Genomic DNA, 19,828 nt, shown 5'->3' on the forward strand with positions numbered 1-19,828 from the left:
TTACATACCTATGTCTAAGCCATATCTGTGTAACTATGTAACTAAGTATCTAAATAACTATGTCTAAGCAGGTGTTCTTGTTCCTCTTCAAAAGGTCTGTAAGGTTGAAGTTTTAGGAAAGATTCACAAATTGAGGGCACAGAATGAAAACTTTCTGGTTAAGAAAATGGTTCTAGCCTGGTGTGGTGTCACATGCTTATAATCTTAGCACTCAAGAGGCTAAAGGAAGTAGGAACTGGAGTTTAGTTTGGGTTACATAGCAAGATCCTTTGTTCAGTTGATACAGTGTTTTTCTAGAATGGGGAACCCCTAGGTTTAACGCCCAACACATAACCTGAACATCCCAGCACTTATGTAGGCAGGATGATCATAAGTTCAAGGTTGCCCTTAGCTACACAGTGAATTTTAGGTCAACCTAGGATACATAAGACTTCACCTTTAAAAATTACTTAATATTCTAGGTAATAAACAATAACCAAAAAATCAATTGAAAAGTTTATGTATGCAAGCTTTTCTTGTTATAAGTTATATAATATATACTATGCCTGATCATATAGATAATTAAAGCCAAGAGTGAAAAATATAATTTATCATAACATAGATTATATTTAAGACATTAAAAATTCAATTATATCTTGACAACTAATGGAAAAGGCAGGCTGTGGATGGAGCTCAGTGACAGAGCACTTGCCCAGCATGCCCAAGGCAATAAGTTTGATCCTTAGCACTGCCTAAAAGCAGCCAAACAAAAACAATAATAACGAAAAACAAAAAAAAATAATAATTTTAAAATATGAATGACTTCATTATAAATGCTATGTAATATGATGCATATTATCCTTTATGAGAGTTTTACACTAGAATTTTTACTATGTATAATTTAAAATGTGATCCCTTCAGCAGTACTTCTTCAACTACTCATGTCAAAACAAGACTTAAGCCAGGTGGTGGCAGCACACTCTTTTAGTCCCAGTACTTGGTTGGCAGAGGCAGGCAGGCAGATCTCTATGAGTTCCAGAACCGCCTGGTCTAGTTCTAGGACAGGCTCCAAAAACAAAGAAAACAAACAAACAAACAAACTAACAAGGTTTTAAAAACATATGAAGACTTTTGGGGAGGCAGAGGCAGGTGGATTTCTGTGAGTTCAAGGTTAGCTTCGTCTACACAGAGTTCCAGGCCAGTCACAGCTGTATAATGAAACCCTATCTCAACAAAACAAAATAAAAAATACAAAACCTGCTATGAGATACAAACCTATAAATTTCAATATTCTTGCTCTTTTGCCTAGAGAGCCTAGAGGCAGTTGCTTCTCCAGCCACAATTACAGTATTGTTTTCTATGACTACACCAGTGCAGACTGTTCCCAAACCCTCCCCATACTTGGGTGATGAAATAAAATAGGTCTTCCGTGACATGGGGTCATAACAAAAACTGGCATCCCCATAGTTCCTATGCCGTGATCTGATTCCAGAAGAATTGTTTCCAATGCAAAGCAACAGGCTGGTGGTCTCCATGCCATAGCGGAGATTAGGGGAGTGCTGCTGGGGTGTCTTGATGGCTTTGAATGCATTCTGGATTATATCAATGCAACTACCATCACAAAGGAGCATCGTGTTCCTTCTTAAGGCCTGTCTTAGAAAGGAAGCGTTTATAAGTTCCAGTCTGACTTGCTTCAAAAGCTCAACGAGATGCTTTGTGCGCGATGCTTGGTTATGATTTACCCATCTCAGAACCAAGTCCAGAATGCTCTCTTCTCTGGATATATTCAGATCATCAGACTTAATAAGTGCCAGAAGCTGGTGAGCTTCGATGTCTAGTATTTCTCCATGTAGGCTTACCTCAGCAAAGTGCTGATATAAATACTTCTTTGACTGATCAGCTAAATCTTCTGCTCCAATTTGATTTGCAAAATAATAGATTCCTATGCAGTTGGAGGCATCCATGTGGTCCATCATATATTTTTGGCATACACTAAATACTTCTTCCATCTGCATAAAATAGGCAGCCATTGCTACAGTCTGTACGTTGGCATTATTGATCTCCAGAACTGCACTGTACATGTAGTTTAGTATCACTGATACACTTTCTGCTGTGATGTCATAGAGTATGACCTCCCTCTGAGTGCACTCAAGTAGTCCACAGGTAAACATAGCCTTGAAATAAGGACTAAATGCAGCAAGGACCAGTCTATGGCATGGGAATTTCTCCTCTTCTGCTATGAGCACTACATCAATCATTTCTTCTAATTCTTTCATATTCTTAATTTTATCTAGTAAATTCAAGCTATGCTGGTGTTTTCCCTTTCCCTTAGTCTGGCACTCCATGATATAATCCTTGAAATTTGTAAGTAAGGTTTCTTTGAGTTTAGCTTGATTCCTAGTGGGCTATTTGCATTTCTGATTACTCACAAATCAACAGAGATGCCATGAAACAGTCCTAAGGGTAAGAAAAGAAAAAAAAGCAGGTTTTGTCTAAGAAAAAAATTTCATACTTAATACATAGCATTAATGCTAAGAAGTATTTATAAATAAATATTATACATTTGCAACAGAGCAATTTAAGACAACTACTTCATATCTAAGAAAGACTTTGATGTGCAAATCATCAATTATTAACTACTATTGCAATAGTTTCTAATCATCAGTGGGATTTTTTTTTCTAGGAAGGAAGAAAGAAGTAAAAAGATAAGCACATTTTGCAATTCCTTGTTATTAAATGGGTCACCCTGCAGGCTGAGGGTACAGGGGTATCAGTTAATATCGTTTCTAAAGACATGCAGTGTTACATATGGATTACACTCAACCTCTCTACAACACACAACCACATACATGTATAATGACTAACCCATAAGACTATGACTAAGATTACACAGCCCCTGAAAGTGGGGTGACTGAAACAAAATCCACATTCTGATTAAACTTTGGTATGGGAAAAATTATTCAGACTGGTAGGTAATAACAATTTCATATTGATGGCTGCTGATCTGAGAATTCATGATATTTAAAACTTAAAGTAAATGTGTCTTCCTTCCTTGCCCAGCTTTTCTTTGTTCCCTGCTTCACAGTGGCACAGACTGAATTGCTTCTTGCCTTTAAAAGCCCTAGTCTAATTAAAAGTCTCTAAGCTGGTGGTGTCACCTTCGCCTTCCCCAGGCGATGCAAACATGAGGTTTCAAGGAAGTTAATTAGCTGCTTTGATTTAAAGACAGACATTCCCAGAGCCAGGAGCTCTTGTGAGGAGTGGGTCCTAGTCTCTATCCTTTCCTAGTTCTCACTTGGTTACAAAGATACAGGCAGTGAGAGCAAATAGTGATGGTGGCAGAAATGATGCTTAAGAAAGAAACGGGGAGTTATCAAGACAGGAATACATTTTTCAACCAGAGAGGGTAGTGAGTCCCCAAATTTCTATAGCCCCATAAATAATTTGACATTTTATGAAAGATCGCCTTTTTTTTTTTTCTTTTTGAGTGTTGAATTGAATGTCACTTCAAGAAACAAGTGATTTACACGTAGCAAGGAGTTACAATTAAAGAGCCCAGAAACACTGAGAGACTGTGACATAACTGTGAGCTAAGAACTGAAGCAGCCATAAAAGTCTACCTGCTGGACATTCTGGCATTGTCTTTACTGTTTTACTTCCATAAAGCTTAACGAGTTCTTGGAGATGGCTTTCCGGTTAAAAGCAAACCTCTGATTTACTTATCTAGTTATGGGCAATTAAGAGATTATTATAGCTGGGCATTGGTGGTGTACACCTTTAATCTCAGCACCCGGGAGCCAGAGGCAGGAAGATCTCTGTGAGTTCAAGGCCAGCCTGGTCTACAGAGTGAGTACCAGGACAGGTTCCAAAGCTACATAGAGAATCCCTGTCTCTTAAAAACAAAATAAAAAAAAAAAAGAGAGAGAGATTATTATAATCTGAATCCCCTTATACTCACTATGACAAGCCCAACTCACATTATATAAGTGTCCTGATACATTATCACATCACTTTATACACAAAGTTATTAGTTGGGGCGGAAAAAGAACCTAAGATATTTTGTTGTTGTTTAGAATTGAAACTTGAGTATCTATCACATATGCTAGGCAAGCTCTTTACTATGGACCCTTTACCTAGAACATAAGCCTTCTTTTAAGGAAGTACCTTCTGTTTTGTTTTTTTGAAACAGCATTTCTGTGTAGCTCTGGCTGTCCTGGAACTGGCTCTGTAGGCTGGCTTGAGTTTAGAGATCTTTCTGCCTGCCTCTGCCTCTGGAGTGCTGGGATCAAAGGCATGTGCCAACACAGCCTGGCTAAGGAAGTAAATTTAAAACAAACAAACAAAAAACCCTAGTATTTTATTTGTATTGATGTGTGTCCCTCATGATGTCAGAAGGCCAAGTGCACCTTCCAAATGAGATGCTCTTTAATACAACATAGGCAGTTTGGTCAGTTCATAGACTGCTGATCTTGATAGTATTAGAACTCTGATGCTTGAGACCCAAAGTTTATGATTATAATTCTATAATTTCACATATGTAAGATAGGAGCAAAACTCCACCTGATGAACTTTTTGATGCTACTTTTTGGCTATTGTGATAAAAACAGGAAGTTCAAGTTAAATAAGTAATGAATCTGTTCATAAACATGGTACAGGTATATTTAAAATATTTTTTGTTATTTTGATTTTATGTGTATAAGTGTTTTGTTTGTATGTAAAATTGTGCACCATGTATGTGGTACCTACAGAAGTCAGGTAACAGTTGTGTGATCCACTGGAACTGGAGTTATAGACAGTTGTAAGCCACAATACTGGGAATCAAACCTGGGTCCTTTGGAAGAGCAGTCAGTCTTCTTAGCTGCTGAACAAGCTTTCCTGGTGATATCTTATAGATTTTATAGTGGATGATTCTCTTAGTATCCAACTCACCTTCCTGGAAAAAGACTGGCTCCTACATCCCTTACTAATGATACTGGTTCAAGGACAGGCATGACACCCAACGGTGGCTATAGCAATGAAATTGGGGTCTTGTCTCCATGGCTTGGAGGTCTATATGTTAGACACGATTGCAGCTATGTCCCCATGAGCCAGCATCAGGACAAAGCAAACTCAGGGAAGGAGGCAGAGAAATGGGTCTGAAAATATGTTTTATATAAACAGTGTATGGGTTTGAGGCAGTTCAAGCTGATTTGAATTTGGAATGCTATTATTTATAATCTTGCATCCTTACTTGTATAAATGACATTTGAAGAAATGTTGAGAAAAGTGGCTATAATTATGTACACCATTGGGTTGTAGTCTTCTATTTTCAGATGCCATATCGTCAGGTAGGTTCATCAGAATCTTGTGTTCTTATTCCTCCTTCATAAAAGCACCAATCACAAACTGGGCATGGTAATGTACACCTTTAATCCAAGCACTTCAGAGGCAATGGCAGAGGCAGGAAGAGTTCTGAGTTCCAGGCCAACCTAATCTACATAGCAAGCATCAAAGCAGCCTGGACTACATGGTGATGTCTTGTCTCAAGAGAAAAACAAAGCACTAATCACATAGGTTACTTTTTCTATTGGCTTCTTGTGAAATGGCCAAGGCCGTATACATGGGAACAGACTGAATTTTGAATCCTTACTCATTCTAGTGCAAGGGTTGGAAACCTAGGGCTAGATGGTAAATATGCCAGGCAGGCCATCTGGGCTCTGCACAACCACTCAACTTTGCTCTTATGGCACAAGAGCAGCCAAAGGAGGGGAAAAAATAAACAAATGAACATGTTTGTGTTTAAGTAAAATGAATTTTGGATGCTAAAATTCAAATTTCACAGATTTAACATGCCCTGTTTTCATGTGTCATGAAATATTATTCTTCTTTTGACTTTTAGAAGCTATTTAAAATTATGAAACCTGTTCTTAGCTCATAGACTTTGCAAAAACAAGTGGCAGGTTGCCGACTGCTCCAAAGCTATAAATAAATCCACTTTCAAGACTGTGAGTAGGATACTCTCCTGTCTGGGTGACTAATCTCCATTTCTTTTCCTAAATCCAGCTGAAGAGTTTTGAGAATTGGTTGTTCATATCTATATCTACATCTATATCTATATCTATATCTATGTTATCTATACCTATAGTCAATCTCTTGAACAAATGGTGTATTTGGATATGTTTCCTCTTTCTCAAATATTGGTTTACACAAATAACAAAACCCCTTCAATTTCCTTTAAAATAGAAAACAGTTTCAAACACTTGGAAGAATCTTTTACTGTGAATATATTAAACAGACATACACATTTTCTAAGTACCTATTCCTTCTAATTGTTGTTTATAGATTCCTGAAGGATATTCTAATTGTACAGGTCAAATTAATTTGCTGGCTGAAATCTTGAAAAAAAAATGCCTGGATGTTAAACCAACTACACACTTCAAAAATATTCTCAACATTGTTTCTTTACATCTAAACAGCAGAGAAGGTACTGGTGTGGCAGAGGGAGTTTAAGATAGCTGCTTACTTGCTGTCATCTTTAAATGATTTAACTTTTCCGAAATCTTGGTTTCTTTATCAGAACAATGGGGATAAAGCACATAAATAAAGTTGTTCGGTCATTAGCCCACAAATGGACAATACCTAGATTTTACCATCACAGTGACTCAGCAAACACAGTACATTCCACAGTTAGGGACAGAACTTGGGCTTGGTTACTGAGGCCTTGGTCTGACTCCTTGTCTGCTGTAATCCAGTAATATGAGTATGTTTCATTGCCTCTTTAAGTTCTAGTTTCTTCACCTGGGATTTCTTTTGAGAATTATGTAAGAATAGTTGGAAGAAAGGAATAAGGTTTTCATGTAATTACCGTTGTAAGATCTACTTGGTAAAGTGAAGGCAGGACATACCTGTACAAACATTTTTAAAGCAAAAATAACTTGAGTGCATACACAAATCACTTGTGGATCCAGATACGGCCCATAAATGGAGAGAGCTGACAACAACTTTTCCTCATAATGAGGGTACAGAGTGCATTCTCCTTTCATCAGCAAAACAAAACTGTATAAATGTTCTCAATGTTATCAATGGGGAGTTATTCTCTGCTCCAATTTATAGCAGACTGAACTGATGCATTCATAATAATAGTACCCATAATAATGGAGAAAGATGAGTAGCAAAGATAAATATAAATCACAAGAATAAAGCCTAATTACTCTGCAAATCCAAAATGCAGTTACACTCAAGTCCATTATATTTAGTTTAGTGAAATGCACTGCTATAAATTTAGTGGGGGGGGATGTCAATTTCTTTACATCATAAATGTTTTTCTTTCAGAGGCCAGGGGCCTCCAACCAGAGCAATGATTCTTTGTGATGAACTCCTGCATGCAAAAATATAGGGTTAAGGGGTTTACTGAGTGACATGGCAGCTTCCACGACAAGCTTTTCCCTTCCCCCTTCTCCCCTTTTCCTCTTAAATTTTATTTTGTTTTATTCTGGGGGGGGGGAAGGAGATGGGTGGGACTGGGAGACATGGTGAAAGACACAAGAAATAAATAAGAAGAAAGTTAAAAAATGTTTTGCTTTTACAATCATCTTTCCATTATCTTTACAGTTGCTACTTTTTATGAATAATGATTGATACACGGCCACGCTTTCCTTTCTAAGAAAATTCTCCATCTTTTGCAGAAGCTAAGGTAATTAAAATTCATAGCAGCACTGTTTGAAACAGCAAAAACCAACTTAATATCCATTAGCAGAAGACTATAAAATATTCACTCAAAAGAATATTGTATAGCAAAAAAATCAATAAACATGATCTTCATGTATCAAAAACATGATTGCAAAAAAGACTAGAATAAATGCTACTTACTATTAGTGTGTTTAAAATAAATAATAGAATAGTGTAGATCATATATCTGACAACACAAATATAAACAGTTGGTGAATATAGTAAAGTATTGCAAGTTTTTACTATTTTTGGATTTTTTTCTGTAAATTTGGAAATACCAAAATTAAAGGTTAAAAATTATGTATTTTTAAGGACCAGACAACTGTACTGGAACATAAAGAAATGAGAGTAGCTATAGGCACTTCAGGAGAGTGGTTGCCTTCATGACATGTGGAAGAAAGGGAGACAGAAAAGAATGACAAGGAGTTTCAACTGTATAAATGTTTCATTTTCCTAGCTGCATAGTGAGGACTCAATCCACATGCCATTGTTCTTTATGCCCTTTTGTGCATCTTGAAACCTGCATGAAGTGTGTTTAAAAGACTGTATTAATATTAATCACTTATGGCTTCTAAAAATCTTAGCCATGTTGTGAGTGATGTCTGTACATTATCTAATATATCATATGCAGAGAAAGAATAGACACATTATGAATTTTCATACATTGCAAATTTACATATCAAAGTGTAGGCAGCCCAACTTATGAGTGACAGGAAAATAAAGAAAACTCCTATCTGGTCTGAATGCCAACAGCTTTGAAATCTTGTGGCTGTCTCTCACTCCTGTGTGATGGGAAAAGTTACTAGATTCAGAATTGTTAGGTGTTCATTTCCCCCATAAAAATGTTTGGAATAGTGAATAGGTTACAACCAAGAGAGCAATGATCAACAACAAAGCTTTGAATATATATATGAATATATATATATTCTCCTGAAGTGCAGAAAAGTAACTAGGACAGGACTCCAGAATCTAGTTTTCCAAAAATTGCCCTCAACAGACTTGGGTTAACAAACCAAGAAATGTCAACGTTATGACATCGGAAAATAATGTCCCAGTTCCAATGTTTAAAGTCAAATCCTTTATTAGAAGGCCTTTGTACAGTCAGTGACTACCATGGAGAAAATTAGTACCTCAAATTTTAAAAACAATCATCAAGGGCCTATTTTCACCACCACTCATTCAAGCCCCGCAGACTGCTTGTAACCTGGTTCCTCTTGCCACCGCTGTCTCATTCCCTGACTTACCTTCCTTGTAAATTTTTTGCATTGTCAAAGTGCTAGCAATTCTAATGTGTAAAAGTAATTCTCTGTGTTGGGAACATCCTTCTTCCCCTGTCCAGTTCTTCAAAATTCAGCTCAGATACCCCTTTCTTGAAGTAACGGGCTTTGTGTTTCATTCACTTCTCAGTTTTTACTGTTTCTGTGGTGATACTTGGCATGTAAGAGTTGCTTGGCACAGTTTGGTCAAATAATGCTTTGGTTAGTACTAGAGCGTCCCCCATTACTGTATCCTGCCTCCCTGGGTCCTAAAAATATTTTTTGAGAACAGGGTTTTCCTAGGTAGCCCGGGTTGGCCCCTTATTCACACAGATCTTGCTGGCCTCTGTCTCCTGTGTGCTGGGATTTAAGGCATGTGCCACCATGTCTGCTCCTCCCCCTTTACATCTTGCATGTATATGTTAGTTTTAGAGATGTTTACTTTGCTTAAACTTTATACTTTTAAACTTTAAGTTATTATCCTCTCGTCCAACTACAAAATTCACCCAGAAGACTTTCTTCCTTTGCCTATAATATTTGTTGCATTATGAATTCTTCTCACCCCCACCTTCAAAATTAATTTGCAGCCATTATTTGCGTTCTAAGATAGAGGCCTCATTCTCGAGGGATGGCCAGCAGAAGCTTGCATCAGCTTCAATAAGCAAACCTGAAACATTCCTGTATCTATAGAAAAGAAAGTAAGACATGGCAACAATGGGTCCTTAATTCCGATGTGACTTAAAAAGCCAACTACAGCTCCTCAGATGGCACATCTGCCCACCTTTACTAAGACCTAAGTGTCAGCCGTTATTAGCTTATGCTGCTTTTCTCATCTTTCTCCTTGTATATTATTTTACAGCCATTTGAGTTTGTGACCCCTGGTTTACAATGTTACACTCTTTGCTGTATTTTGTTTCTGCCATCACCAGCTTTCCCCAATGCTACATTTACCAACATGGTAGGAGATGGCTTGAAGATGCCTACCACCCTAAATGCACTCTCAACTTTCTCAATTCACTAATAAATTTATAATTCAAGTATTTAATACTAATAATTCACCACCAAACATACTCAAGGCATGTAATGTGAGTCACACAGATGGTAAAGCCCCAAAGCTTTCTTTTTCTCTTTCTTTTGGTGCTCACAATGTTTTGCATTCAGTTCTTTATGCTTTTCCAAGTGCTTTAATATGTATTATAGCTCATTAGTTCCTCTTAAGAATCATGTGGGGAAAATGCAAGGCAATTATATTCCTGGCTTTAAAGTTAAGAGAGTTGCCCTGGGATACATTCAGCGCTGGTTGAATTTAAACGAACAGAACGCTGCATTATTAAGGCAGGAGAACCCTTACCTCGATGGCATTTAGAGTCTAGCTGGGACTGAACGGGCCATTTGGGGAAGGAAGGGCACCATCACGGAGAGCACGCAAATGAACTATGCCGCAGGGAGACCCAGCGGCCGCTGACCTTCGCGGGCCGACCCGCGGGAGCGTCCCCTCTCCAGGCCCCTACTTACTTGCTGCCGCCCGGCCCTGCTCGCTCCGCTGCGATGGCGCCGTGACTCGGCAGGCCGCAGGGTCGAGGGCACGGCCGGGCGGGCCTGACTGACCACATTGCCCGAAATGGGCCAGTGCGTACAAGAAATATAAATAGACATTGCAAGGGGTGGGGGTGCTGGGGACAGGCGGCGCCTCCGCGGGGACAAGGACGGCGCTGGCGGCCACCACCAACTAACAGGTGCTCGGTCTCTGCGCGGGAAGCGGCTCACCACGCGCCGCAGTCTGCGCCTGCGCGGGGGTCTACCCGCGCCTATTCCACACTATTTCACTGCAGTCCCCCACCCAGCAAGTGCTCTGCGCCTGCGCGATTCCATACCACAGCTTCTCCAGGCTACCTCAGATGGGAACTCTGCCTGCCCAGAGGCTTCCCGCGCCAGACCGTGTGTTAGGGACAACGATGGTCTATCAGGAACCTAAATGACACCTTCTAAAAGAGAATTTGGAAGTCGGATCTTTTAAGGTGACAAATCTTTCATTTAGTCTTTAAACGTTGCAAAACTCAAGCCCTTTGTGTGATTTCATTAGGAACAGCCTATGGTAGGGTTGCTGAATAAAACACAGGAACCCAGTTAAAAATACAATTCAGACATACAACTTTTTTTTTTTTTTTTTTTTTTTTTTTTTGTAGAATATGTTCCAGATATCACATGACCAATCCACATTTAGAAGCAACTCATTGTTTTGGTTTGGTTTTCTATACTTTTATTCATTACAGCTGGCTGCTGGACTTGAGCAATCAGTCCCTGTTTTCTTTTGGGGATGGGGTACAGTGTCCCCTACTCCTGAGGAAAGACTAAGTCTGTTCTCAGCTGTGGGTGCTGCGGAATGGGAAACTTACACCCGGAAGTGTCACAGGGCCTCTACTGTGTGGATAAAGAAGCAGTACTATGCCAGCTAATTTAAAACAAAACAAAACAGTGTGTTAGCTTACATATAACATTTCACTGCTCTGGAGATCAGAATTGCAAAATGACTTACCAATGGGTTAAAATGAAGGTGTCAGTGGGCATGTGTTTCTAGGAGAGAATCTGTTGCCTGGCTGGTTTACAGTTTCTAGAATCTGTTCTGATTCTTTTGTGTGTGATTCCTCCCTCTTAAAAGTCAGGGTCAAGCTGGGGGTGATCAGGCATAATCCCAGCACCCAAGAAGTGATGGCAGGAGGGTGAGGAGGTCAAGGGCTTTTGGCTTCATAGTGAGTGCACGCTCACTTTTGCCTTAAAAACAAAGCAAAACAAACAAAGGACAACAACAAAATACCTTTGTGGTAAAATGTGTATAACATAAAATTTGCCATTTATTTGTTTTGAGTGTGCCACCTAACAGCCTTAAGTATGTTAACAATACTACAGTTTGGAAGTGGAATGTCCCCCAGAGGTTTGCATGTTGAAGGTGTGAGCCCCAGGGTGATGCTATTAGGAAGTGCTATGACTCTTAGGTTGTGGGACCTGGTAAGTCCTTAGATCATGGAGGGTGTGTCTCCAATGGAGTCAACAGGACCTCCTCATTGAATCAAGCTGTTTGCTCTGCTACGCCCCACCATTACCATCCAGTTCACCTATCAGAGGTCCAAAACAGTGGACTCACCCAGTCTTGCTCTGGAACCCTCTCCCACTTGAAATAAAATAGCCCTTTTTCCTTTATAAGGCAATCATCTCAGACATGTCATTATAGCAATTGTTTCCTGAGTAACACAGCTGCTATCACCATTGCCATGAACACATTTTAAAAATCATGCCAAACAAAGTACTCATTAGAAAGTAACTCTTCATTTTTCTCTCCTTACAAGTATCTGGTCATCTCCACTGTATCCTGCCTGTATGAATTTACCTGTTATACATACTTTATATAAGCAGAAGCATATACTATTTGTCCTTTTGTTACTAATTTATTGAACTTAACATAATGCCCTCGATGTTCATATATATTGTATCATGTATGGAAATTCCCTTCTGTTTTAAAAATTGACATTACTCTATGTATTTAATCTATAAATATTGTATTGGAATTTTTTTCTTGTCCTTTTTTTTTCTTTGTTGAGGGAAGAACTCACTATGTAGCTGCTACTGCCCTCAGGCTCTTCATCCTCTTGCCTCAGCCTCTCTTAGAACACTGAAGCATTGTTCTTGCATGTGTTTGTATCTTCAAGTTCACATTTTCAGTTATTTGAAGAAATTCTTCTCCTTTTCTCACAAACACCCCTTGATCTGTCAGCTCCATTTAGATCCTTCTACAGTTATTTCCACTCTTGCTTTTGGTTTTCTCTATAGGATGTCAATATGAAGCCAAGAGGTCTTTCTTGGCTTGAGTTGCAGATTTCTTTAATTTCCTCGTTGGCTATTTTATCTTTTATATTTGTTCCAAAAGGAAATGGAGTTGTGTGAAGAATCAGAGCTTGGAGTCCAGAGGCCAATTTAGATCCTGCATTTTATCCCTAGGTGACTTTAGTTATCTCAAAAAACTTGTTTGCCAAATGATTAAACAAGTATTAATATTTAGCAGACATAACGATCCATCAAACAAACGTAAGAGCTTTTCAGTTTGAACTTGGTTCTTAGTCCTGCATTTAAGTCTCACTTGCTCTGCCTATGGGATGTAGTGTGTGTGTGTGTGTGTGTGTGTGTGTGTGTGTGTTATGTGTGTGTGTGTGTGTGCGCGTGAACATGTGTTCACATGAAGCTTCAGGTTCAGCATCTGTGGATCCCTATGGGATGGTAGAGCTTTTAGCAGTTGCGACATCTCTCTTTCTACTTCTCTCCCTCCTTCCCTCCTTCCCTCCTTCCCTCTTTCCCTCCCTCCCTCCCTTCTCTTTTTGGTCCTTGTTGATTCTTGTCTAAAAGGCACAGACTATTCTTTTTAGTGCCTGGCATGCTGTGCTCCCACTACAGAGCCTTGTACTGTGGCAATTTGTGACACTCACTGTCTTTCCCCTAGAAAATTAACTTAGAAAGCGAAAAAGGTTCATTTTGGCTCATAGTTTTGTAGATTTCAGTTCATGATTACCTGGCACCATTGCTATTGAGCCTGTAGCAGTATACCAAGGCAGAAATACATGGATGTTGTGGTGGTTTGAAAGAAAATGGCCCTTAAAAGCAGTGGCACTGTTAGGAGGCGTGGCCTTGTTGAAGGACGTGTGTCACTGTGGGGATAGGCTTTGAGGTCTCATATATTCTCAAGCCATGGTCATTGTGACATTCAGTCTAATTCCCGTTGCCTACATATTAACATGTAGCAGCTCCTTCCCCACCACCATGTCTGCCGCTTGCCACCATGTCCCACCATGATGATAATGGACTGAACCTCTGAACTGCAAGCCACCACCCCAATTAAATGTTTTTCCTTTATAAGAATTGCCATGGTCACGGTGTCACTTCACAGCAATAGAAACCATTACTAGGACAGATGCAATAAGCAGTAAAATGACTTGTTTCATGGCCTGGAAGTAAAAGAACAACAGGAGGAGACTGATGTACTACAAATTGCTTTGAGGGCATACCCTATTGATCTTAGACCTCATCCTAGGCCAGTGGTTCTCAACCTTCCTAATGCTACCACCCTTTAATACAATTCATATTGTGGTCACCCCCAACCATAAGATTTTCATTGCCATATCATAACTGTAATTTTGCTACTGTTTTGAATCTTTTATCTTTTTTTAAATTTTAAAGTCTTTTCTTATTTTAAATACCAGTCCCAATTCCCACTCCCTTCCTTCCTCCCAGTCTCTCCACCTTCTCCCCTACCCCCATTCACTCCTCAGAGAGGGTAAGTCTTCTCATGGGGAGTCAATGAAGTCTAGCACATCACTTTGAGGCAGGACAAGGCCCTGTCCACTATATCAAGGTTGAGCAAGGTATCTCTCCAAAGAGAATGGGCTCCAAAAAGCCAGTTCAAGTACTAGGGATAAATCCTGGTCCCACTGCCAGTGGCCCCACAGACTGCCCAAACCACACAGCTGTCACCCACATTCACAGGGCCTAGTTTGGTCCTGTGCAGTTTTCCCCACTGTCAGTCCAGAGTCAGTGAGCTCCCACTAGCTCAGGTCAGCTGTTTCTGTGGGTATCCCCAAAATGGTCTTGAACCCTTTTGTTATGATTCTTAATTTAAATAACTGTGTTTTCTGATGATCCTAGGCAACCCCTGTGAAAGTGTCATTTGACTCCAAAGGATTCTCAACCTGACCCTCAGGTTGAGGACCATTGTTCTAGGCCCTACCCCTTAAAGTTTCCATCACCTGCTAATTGTACCAAGCTGTGGATCAAGACTCAGCACAGGCCTTTGAGGACATTCCAGATCTGAACTATAACACAGCAACCCTGAAAGCATTCACCGGCCAGGACCATTGCCCTCTTTGCATCATTATTCACCTTTGCAACATTCATGTGCTCTGCTCAGGGAAGGATCACTGGTTCCAATGACTGCAGAGTAAGGTGAGCCTGGAGCTGGGACACCCAGTGTCTAGACCTGGCTCTGTTCCCAGAAGCCTCCTTGCTTCCTGCAAGTCACTCAGATTTCTGCAGTAGAACAAGCAGGTAGTAATGGGTCTATTTTACATTAAAAACAAAAACCAAACAAACAAAAAAACTGGCAGGAGGATGAAATAGTCCTGTTAGTGAACATGAAAGTGCTTAATAAACTATAAAGTGACCTACCAAGTCATTTTCCTCTGACAGACATGTGATATTAAACTCTTTCCAAAGATCTTGAAAATGGGCTTTTGTGCTTTTCCTCAGCTCTTATTCTTGAGCACGCTTTCCCTTCTTAATAAATTCTCTATTTCTGTTTCTGACCATGTGTCCCTGGTGGGGTCCTTTGCCTTGGGGCACAAAGAGTCTGGGATCAGTTGTCTTGTGAACTCAATCTGTGACTCAGCACTGTTAGGTATGCTTCTCTGACACTGTGGGCTTCTGCTCTGTTCTTCTCATCTCCATGCATTCCCCATATCTCCTCCTCCAAGGTTTTCAGTTTGTCTCACCTTTTATTTGTCTCCCAAACGTTAATAAAATTGTTCTCGATCTTCAAAAAGATCTTGAAAATGAAACAGAAAACTATCTCCTATTCATAATCTATTTCACCCCACTGTGAGCTAGATATGGACCATACTTCTTTTGTTGGCTTTTCCATTTTAGGAATCTATCACAGAAAGATCAGAGAACAGAGTTATTACCAGTGTACTAAACCCCACTGTTCCCTTTCTGTGAATGTAGCTTATTCAGACAGCCTTTCCATCCTGAGGGCATTTGAGGCTGCATACAAGTTCATCACAAAACCTCTAGAAACTAAATTTCTCTTGTTTGGGACTATTTCATTTTCCTCTTCCATGAAATCCTCAAACACCAAGTATAGAAGTACTCAGATTCTGCTTTAGTCTGGTTCCAAGTCGTTTTGTTGACACAAGCATGGTGTTGTTATAGTTTGTTGTGTTATTAAGCAATAATCCAGTGATCTCATATATTGTTTGATCTTTCTTACAAATCATTAGAATGAGAGTTCCCAAAAATACAGAAAGCAGATTTTTAATACACAGTTGCCTGGGTGGGAGCTTTTCTAGACTGCTGAAGTGACTCTGGGTGTCAACCACCCAAGTCCCTCCTTTTTTCTAAATCTGCCTTCCCTCAAATATTGCCCTCATCCACCTGCCCCAGGACAGCTCACCACCACCTCCAAGCAGTAGTGAAGAGGGGGTATCAAGCCATTCTCTGTAAGAGGATATCTCTGTGTATATAAGATGAGTTACTGTGTATCACTGGCTTTTAGCTGCACAACAAAACTTAACTGTCAGAGGAAAGGGATTGGGGAATTTAGTTTATCCTGGATAGCAAATATTTTTTTCCTATTCAGAAGATACAATATCATATCTAAGTGGATAACATCATGTACCATTGGCATTCTATAACTCAAACATTTATTTTGCTTTTCACAATACCTTGTATCTCTCCTTTCTAGTTGTTTTCAAGTTTAGTTTTGCATTTGTGCATTTATTTATGTAACTAATAGCTCCTCTCTCTAAATGCTGTGAGAGCAAGAAGTGTGTATATCTCTGCCTTCAAGTCTAACACAGTCTGGTGCAAAGTAGATGCTTGCTAAGCTGTGGAGTAAATGAATGTATGTAATTAGGGAGTCCCTCATTGTCTCCAGGGCCACTTTGTGTCTTCACCAAAACACACTTCTAGCAGTACACTGATACTGTCTTCTGTGTTCTCAAAGCATGTTCAGCTGTCATCTCATTGGTAAATAGCCTTAGCCGATGGCACTACAGTGTTTCAGGTCTCTATCCTGCTGTATGGTGAGCTTCTGGGGAGGGTGGCCCTGCTCATTACTGCATCCCTAAGGATCAGTACATAGCTGGCTTATAGGCTGCTGTGGTTTGGATATTGCCTCTAAGCCTCATTTTGTATTTACTTGCAGCTGTGAAGATATTGGGCGGTGGAATCTTTAATAGGTGATTAGGTCATGAGGGTGCTACCATCACCCATTATTGAGTGAGTAGTTATTTTCAGAATTCTACCTAATTTTCTCTCTTTGTCTCATTTGTGATTTTTTGTTTTTTGTTTTTACCATTTTATAATGTCCAAACTATGTGGGTCCTTTGATTTTAGAATTTCTAGCTACCAAAACTATAAGAAATAAGTTTTTCCTCCTTCTTATATGCTCATGGGTCTGTGATATTCTGTTTTGGCAGCTGAAGGGTTAAGAAAGGAGCCCACCAATGGAACTCAATTGTTTGGAAATGAATCCTTCTGTAGAGAACAAACTAAGGGTTTGCTTTCCCATTTGCCCTCTTGCCCATGCATCTTTTCTTCCCAAGCATTCTTTCTGTGATGTGATCCACCTCATTCTTTCCACTTGCTAATGCTCAGTGGGAGAGGAAACCTTATGCCATGTCAAGGTTTGCCATACACACAGGAAGCCTGTCCCACCAGTGCAACCCGTTGGCCCCAGCTTCTGTCCAAACTCCCTTTTAAGCTCTGAGTTCATCTTCTACAAGTAATTTGACATTGTCATTGGGAGAGCCGTCTGTTTTTCCATTCTTCTAGTTCTTTCATATATCGCTAGGTAAAGCTAGATGCTGATCAGCTGTGGACAAAACAGATATAGTTCCTTGGAGATTATAATCTGGTGAGATAGCAGATAATGGATATGTAACATCTGAATTTTCCTGCCTTCTATTTTTATACAGAGCTGTTTAGCTTTTCATAGTTTAAGGGAAAAAATTGTTCCCTTTCCTGCCCTTCTTAGTACCTTTGCCTATATTTCCTCTTTGCTGCTAAGTGTGACCTGCACCTGTGGAGGTCATTTCTGATGCTCCTGGCCTCTGTGCTAACTTGCTTTCCATACCCTTTCCCAATTGTGAGTGTTTCCTTCTTCTTAGAAATGTTCCTTCATTAACAGTGGTTTCATGTCATAGCTTTTCTTGATTATTTAAGAGATTTATTATGCCCTTAAAAAAATTGTACCCATGCACCAGAGAGATGGCTGAGAGGTTAAGAGCACTTGGTGCTTGTGATGGCTAATCTTGGTTGCTGACTTGACTACATTTAGAAGTAATTAAAACTTAAGCAGCTTGGCAAACCTGAGAGAGGTTTTTCTTAATTGGATTATTTGAGGTGGGAGACAAATCCTAACTGGATCTTTCGAAGTAAGAAGATGCACCCTAAATCTGGGCCACACACCTTCTGGTAGCAGTTCACATAAAAGAATATGGAAGAAGGAAGATTGTGCTTTCTGTCTATTTGCCCTCCCTCTCAATGGCAAGTGCCTGAGTCCTCCCTTTATTGGAGCTAGAACCTACTGAAAACTGGCACATCTCTAGGTTGTCCCTGGGACTCCAGCACCAAATTGGGACTGCTGAGACATTTAGTCTGGTGGACAGCAACTACCAGATCCTTGGTCTTTCTGTCATGAGACAGCCATTGTTGAACTACTCAGACCACAGCATGTAAGCCACTCTAATAACTCATATACATATATTCATATATGTATTTTATTAGTTCTGTTCCTTAGTAGCCCTGAGGCTTGCAGAGGACTTGGGCTTAGTCTAAGTTACTTCTTTTCCCCTAGGGGAAATTATGCAGCCAAGTTTCCTGAGTTTGGGGAATTACAGGGTCAGCACCTCCTGAGTGCTCTAAAGCACTTTATTTCTCTTTATTTCTCTTTCTCTTTCAGCACAAACCAAAGCTCCAACATTAAATTATGTGGTGTTCTTTTTCTTCTCAAACTGTGTAGTTTATATTTTTTTGCACCACTTTCCCATTTTCATTATAGATCTGCATAAGAACTGTCACTCATAACCATGCAACAGAGTCAATATTAGGCAGTCTTAAAATTTCCATTGCTACTGAAATTAATATAAAACTCTCCAGATTCTTAGGACAAGGGCAAAGGCAGCCATGATCTTTGCCAGAATATCACAAGAATGATCTCTTGCTCAGTTACTAATATTATTCTCCTCTGAAACCTCTTGAGCTAGGCCTCCATAGTACATATTACTCTCAGCACAACTGTCTTCCAAACTACTAGTAGTTTGGAACCCCCACTAAGAGCATTCAACTATTTTCATAGTCTAAAATCCCAGAGTATATTATTCTACATTCATCCAAAACCAAACAAACAAAAAACAGACCAAAAACAATATATAGACAGGCCTATCATAGCAATAACCCATTCCATGGCACCAACTTCTGCCTTAGTTACTTTTTTACTGCTGTGACAAAGCACTATGACCAAGGCAGCGTATAAAAGAAAGAGTTTATTGGCAGATTTCAGTTTCAAAGAATTAGAGTCTATTACCATAGTGATGGGGAGCATAGCAGCAGGCAGGCAGTTCTACAAAAAATAAATGATGCAACTGGTAAATCCTCTCACTCAAAAGCAGATATAATTGACCATGTATCCCAAGTCTCACACTCCCAGCTCTTCATCCCACAGTCATTAATTTCAAGTTTCTGGAGTATTCTAGAAATATGCTGTTTTGGGGAGTTCACCAGAGATGACCACTCAGACACAATTTAATAGCTAATTGAGAGTCTTTATACCAGCTTGCTGGGTCTATACCCAAGTGTTCAGGGACCTAGGTATGCCCTTGAGTGTCCAGAACACCCAATTTTTAAAGGCAGAAACCATGTCCTGGAATCTCACTTGGCAGCTGCAGTGGGAGGGGAGGTTGGTAGAAGCAAGCAGTTTAACAGAAGCTAAATAAGTGGTTAGCTGGAGGGGATTCTGCACAAATAGACAGTTTAATAGAAGCAAGCTAAGATAGTTAGGACATGCTCAGCTTGGGTTCCTAGAAGAGAATTGGGCATTTTCCATTGGATTCTCCATCAAGGAGATC

The 19,828-nt window shown here is 39.8% G+C and overlaps 2 protein-coding genes across 2 annotated transcripts in view; one reads left to right on the forward strand and one right to left on the reverse strand.

Moving 5' to 3' along the window:
* Positions 1 to 13,510, reverse strand: part of Kbtbd12 (kelch repeat and BTB domain containing 12) — a 67,260-nt gene extending 53,750 nt beyond the window's left edge. Inside the window, exons 1-2 of the mRNA XM_051203387.1 lie at positions 13,501 to 13,510; positions 10,458 to 10,750 (exon numbers count right to left, since the gene is read on the reverse strand). Of these exons, the coding sequence (XP_051059344.1) occupies positions 10,458 to 10,750; positions 13,501 to 13,510 (303 nt within the window). The remainder of the gene's footprint in view (positions 1 to 10,457; positions 10,751 to 13,500) is intronic.
* Mgll (monoglyceride lipase) overlaps positions 1 to 19,828 on the forward strand; it is an 883,522-nt gene that overhangs the window by 677,190 nt on the left and 186,504 nt on the right. The gene's annotated exons all lie outside the window — the stretch shown is intronic.

The sequence above is a fragment of the Phodopus roborovskii genome, unplaced genomic scaffold, assembly GCF_943737965.1.
Source record: "Phodopus roborovskii unplaced genomic scaffold, PHOROB, whole genome shotgun sequence".
NCBI lineage: Eukaryota > Metazoa > Chordata > Mammalia > Rodentia > Cricetidae > Phodopus > Phodopus roborovskii.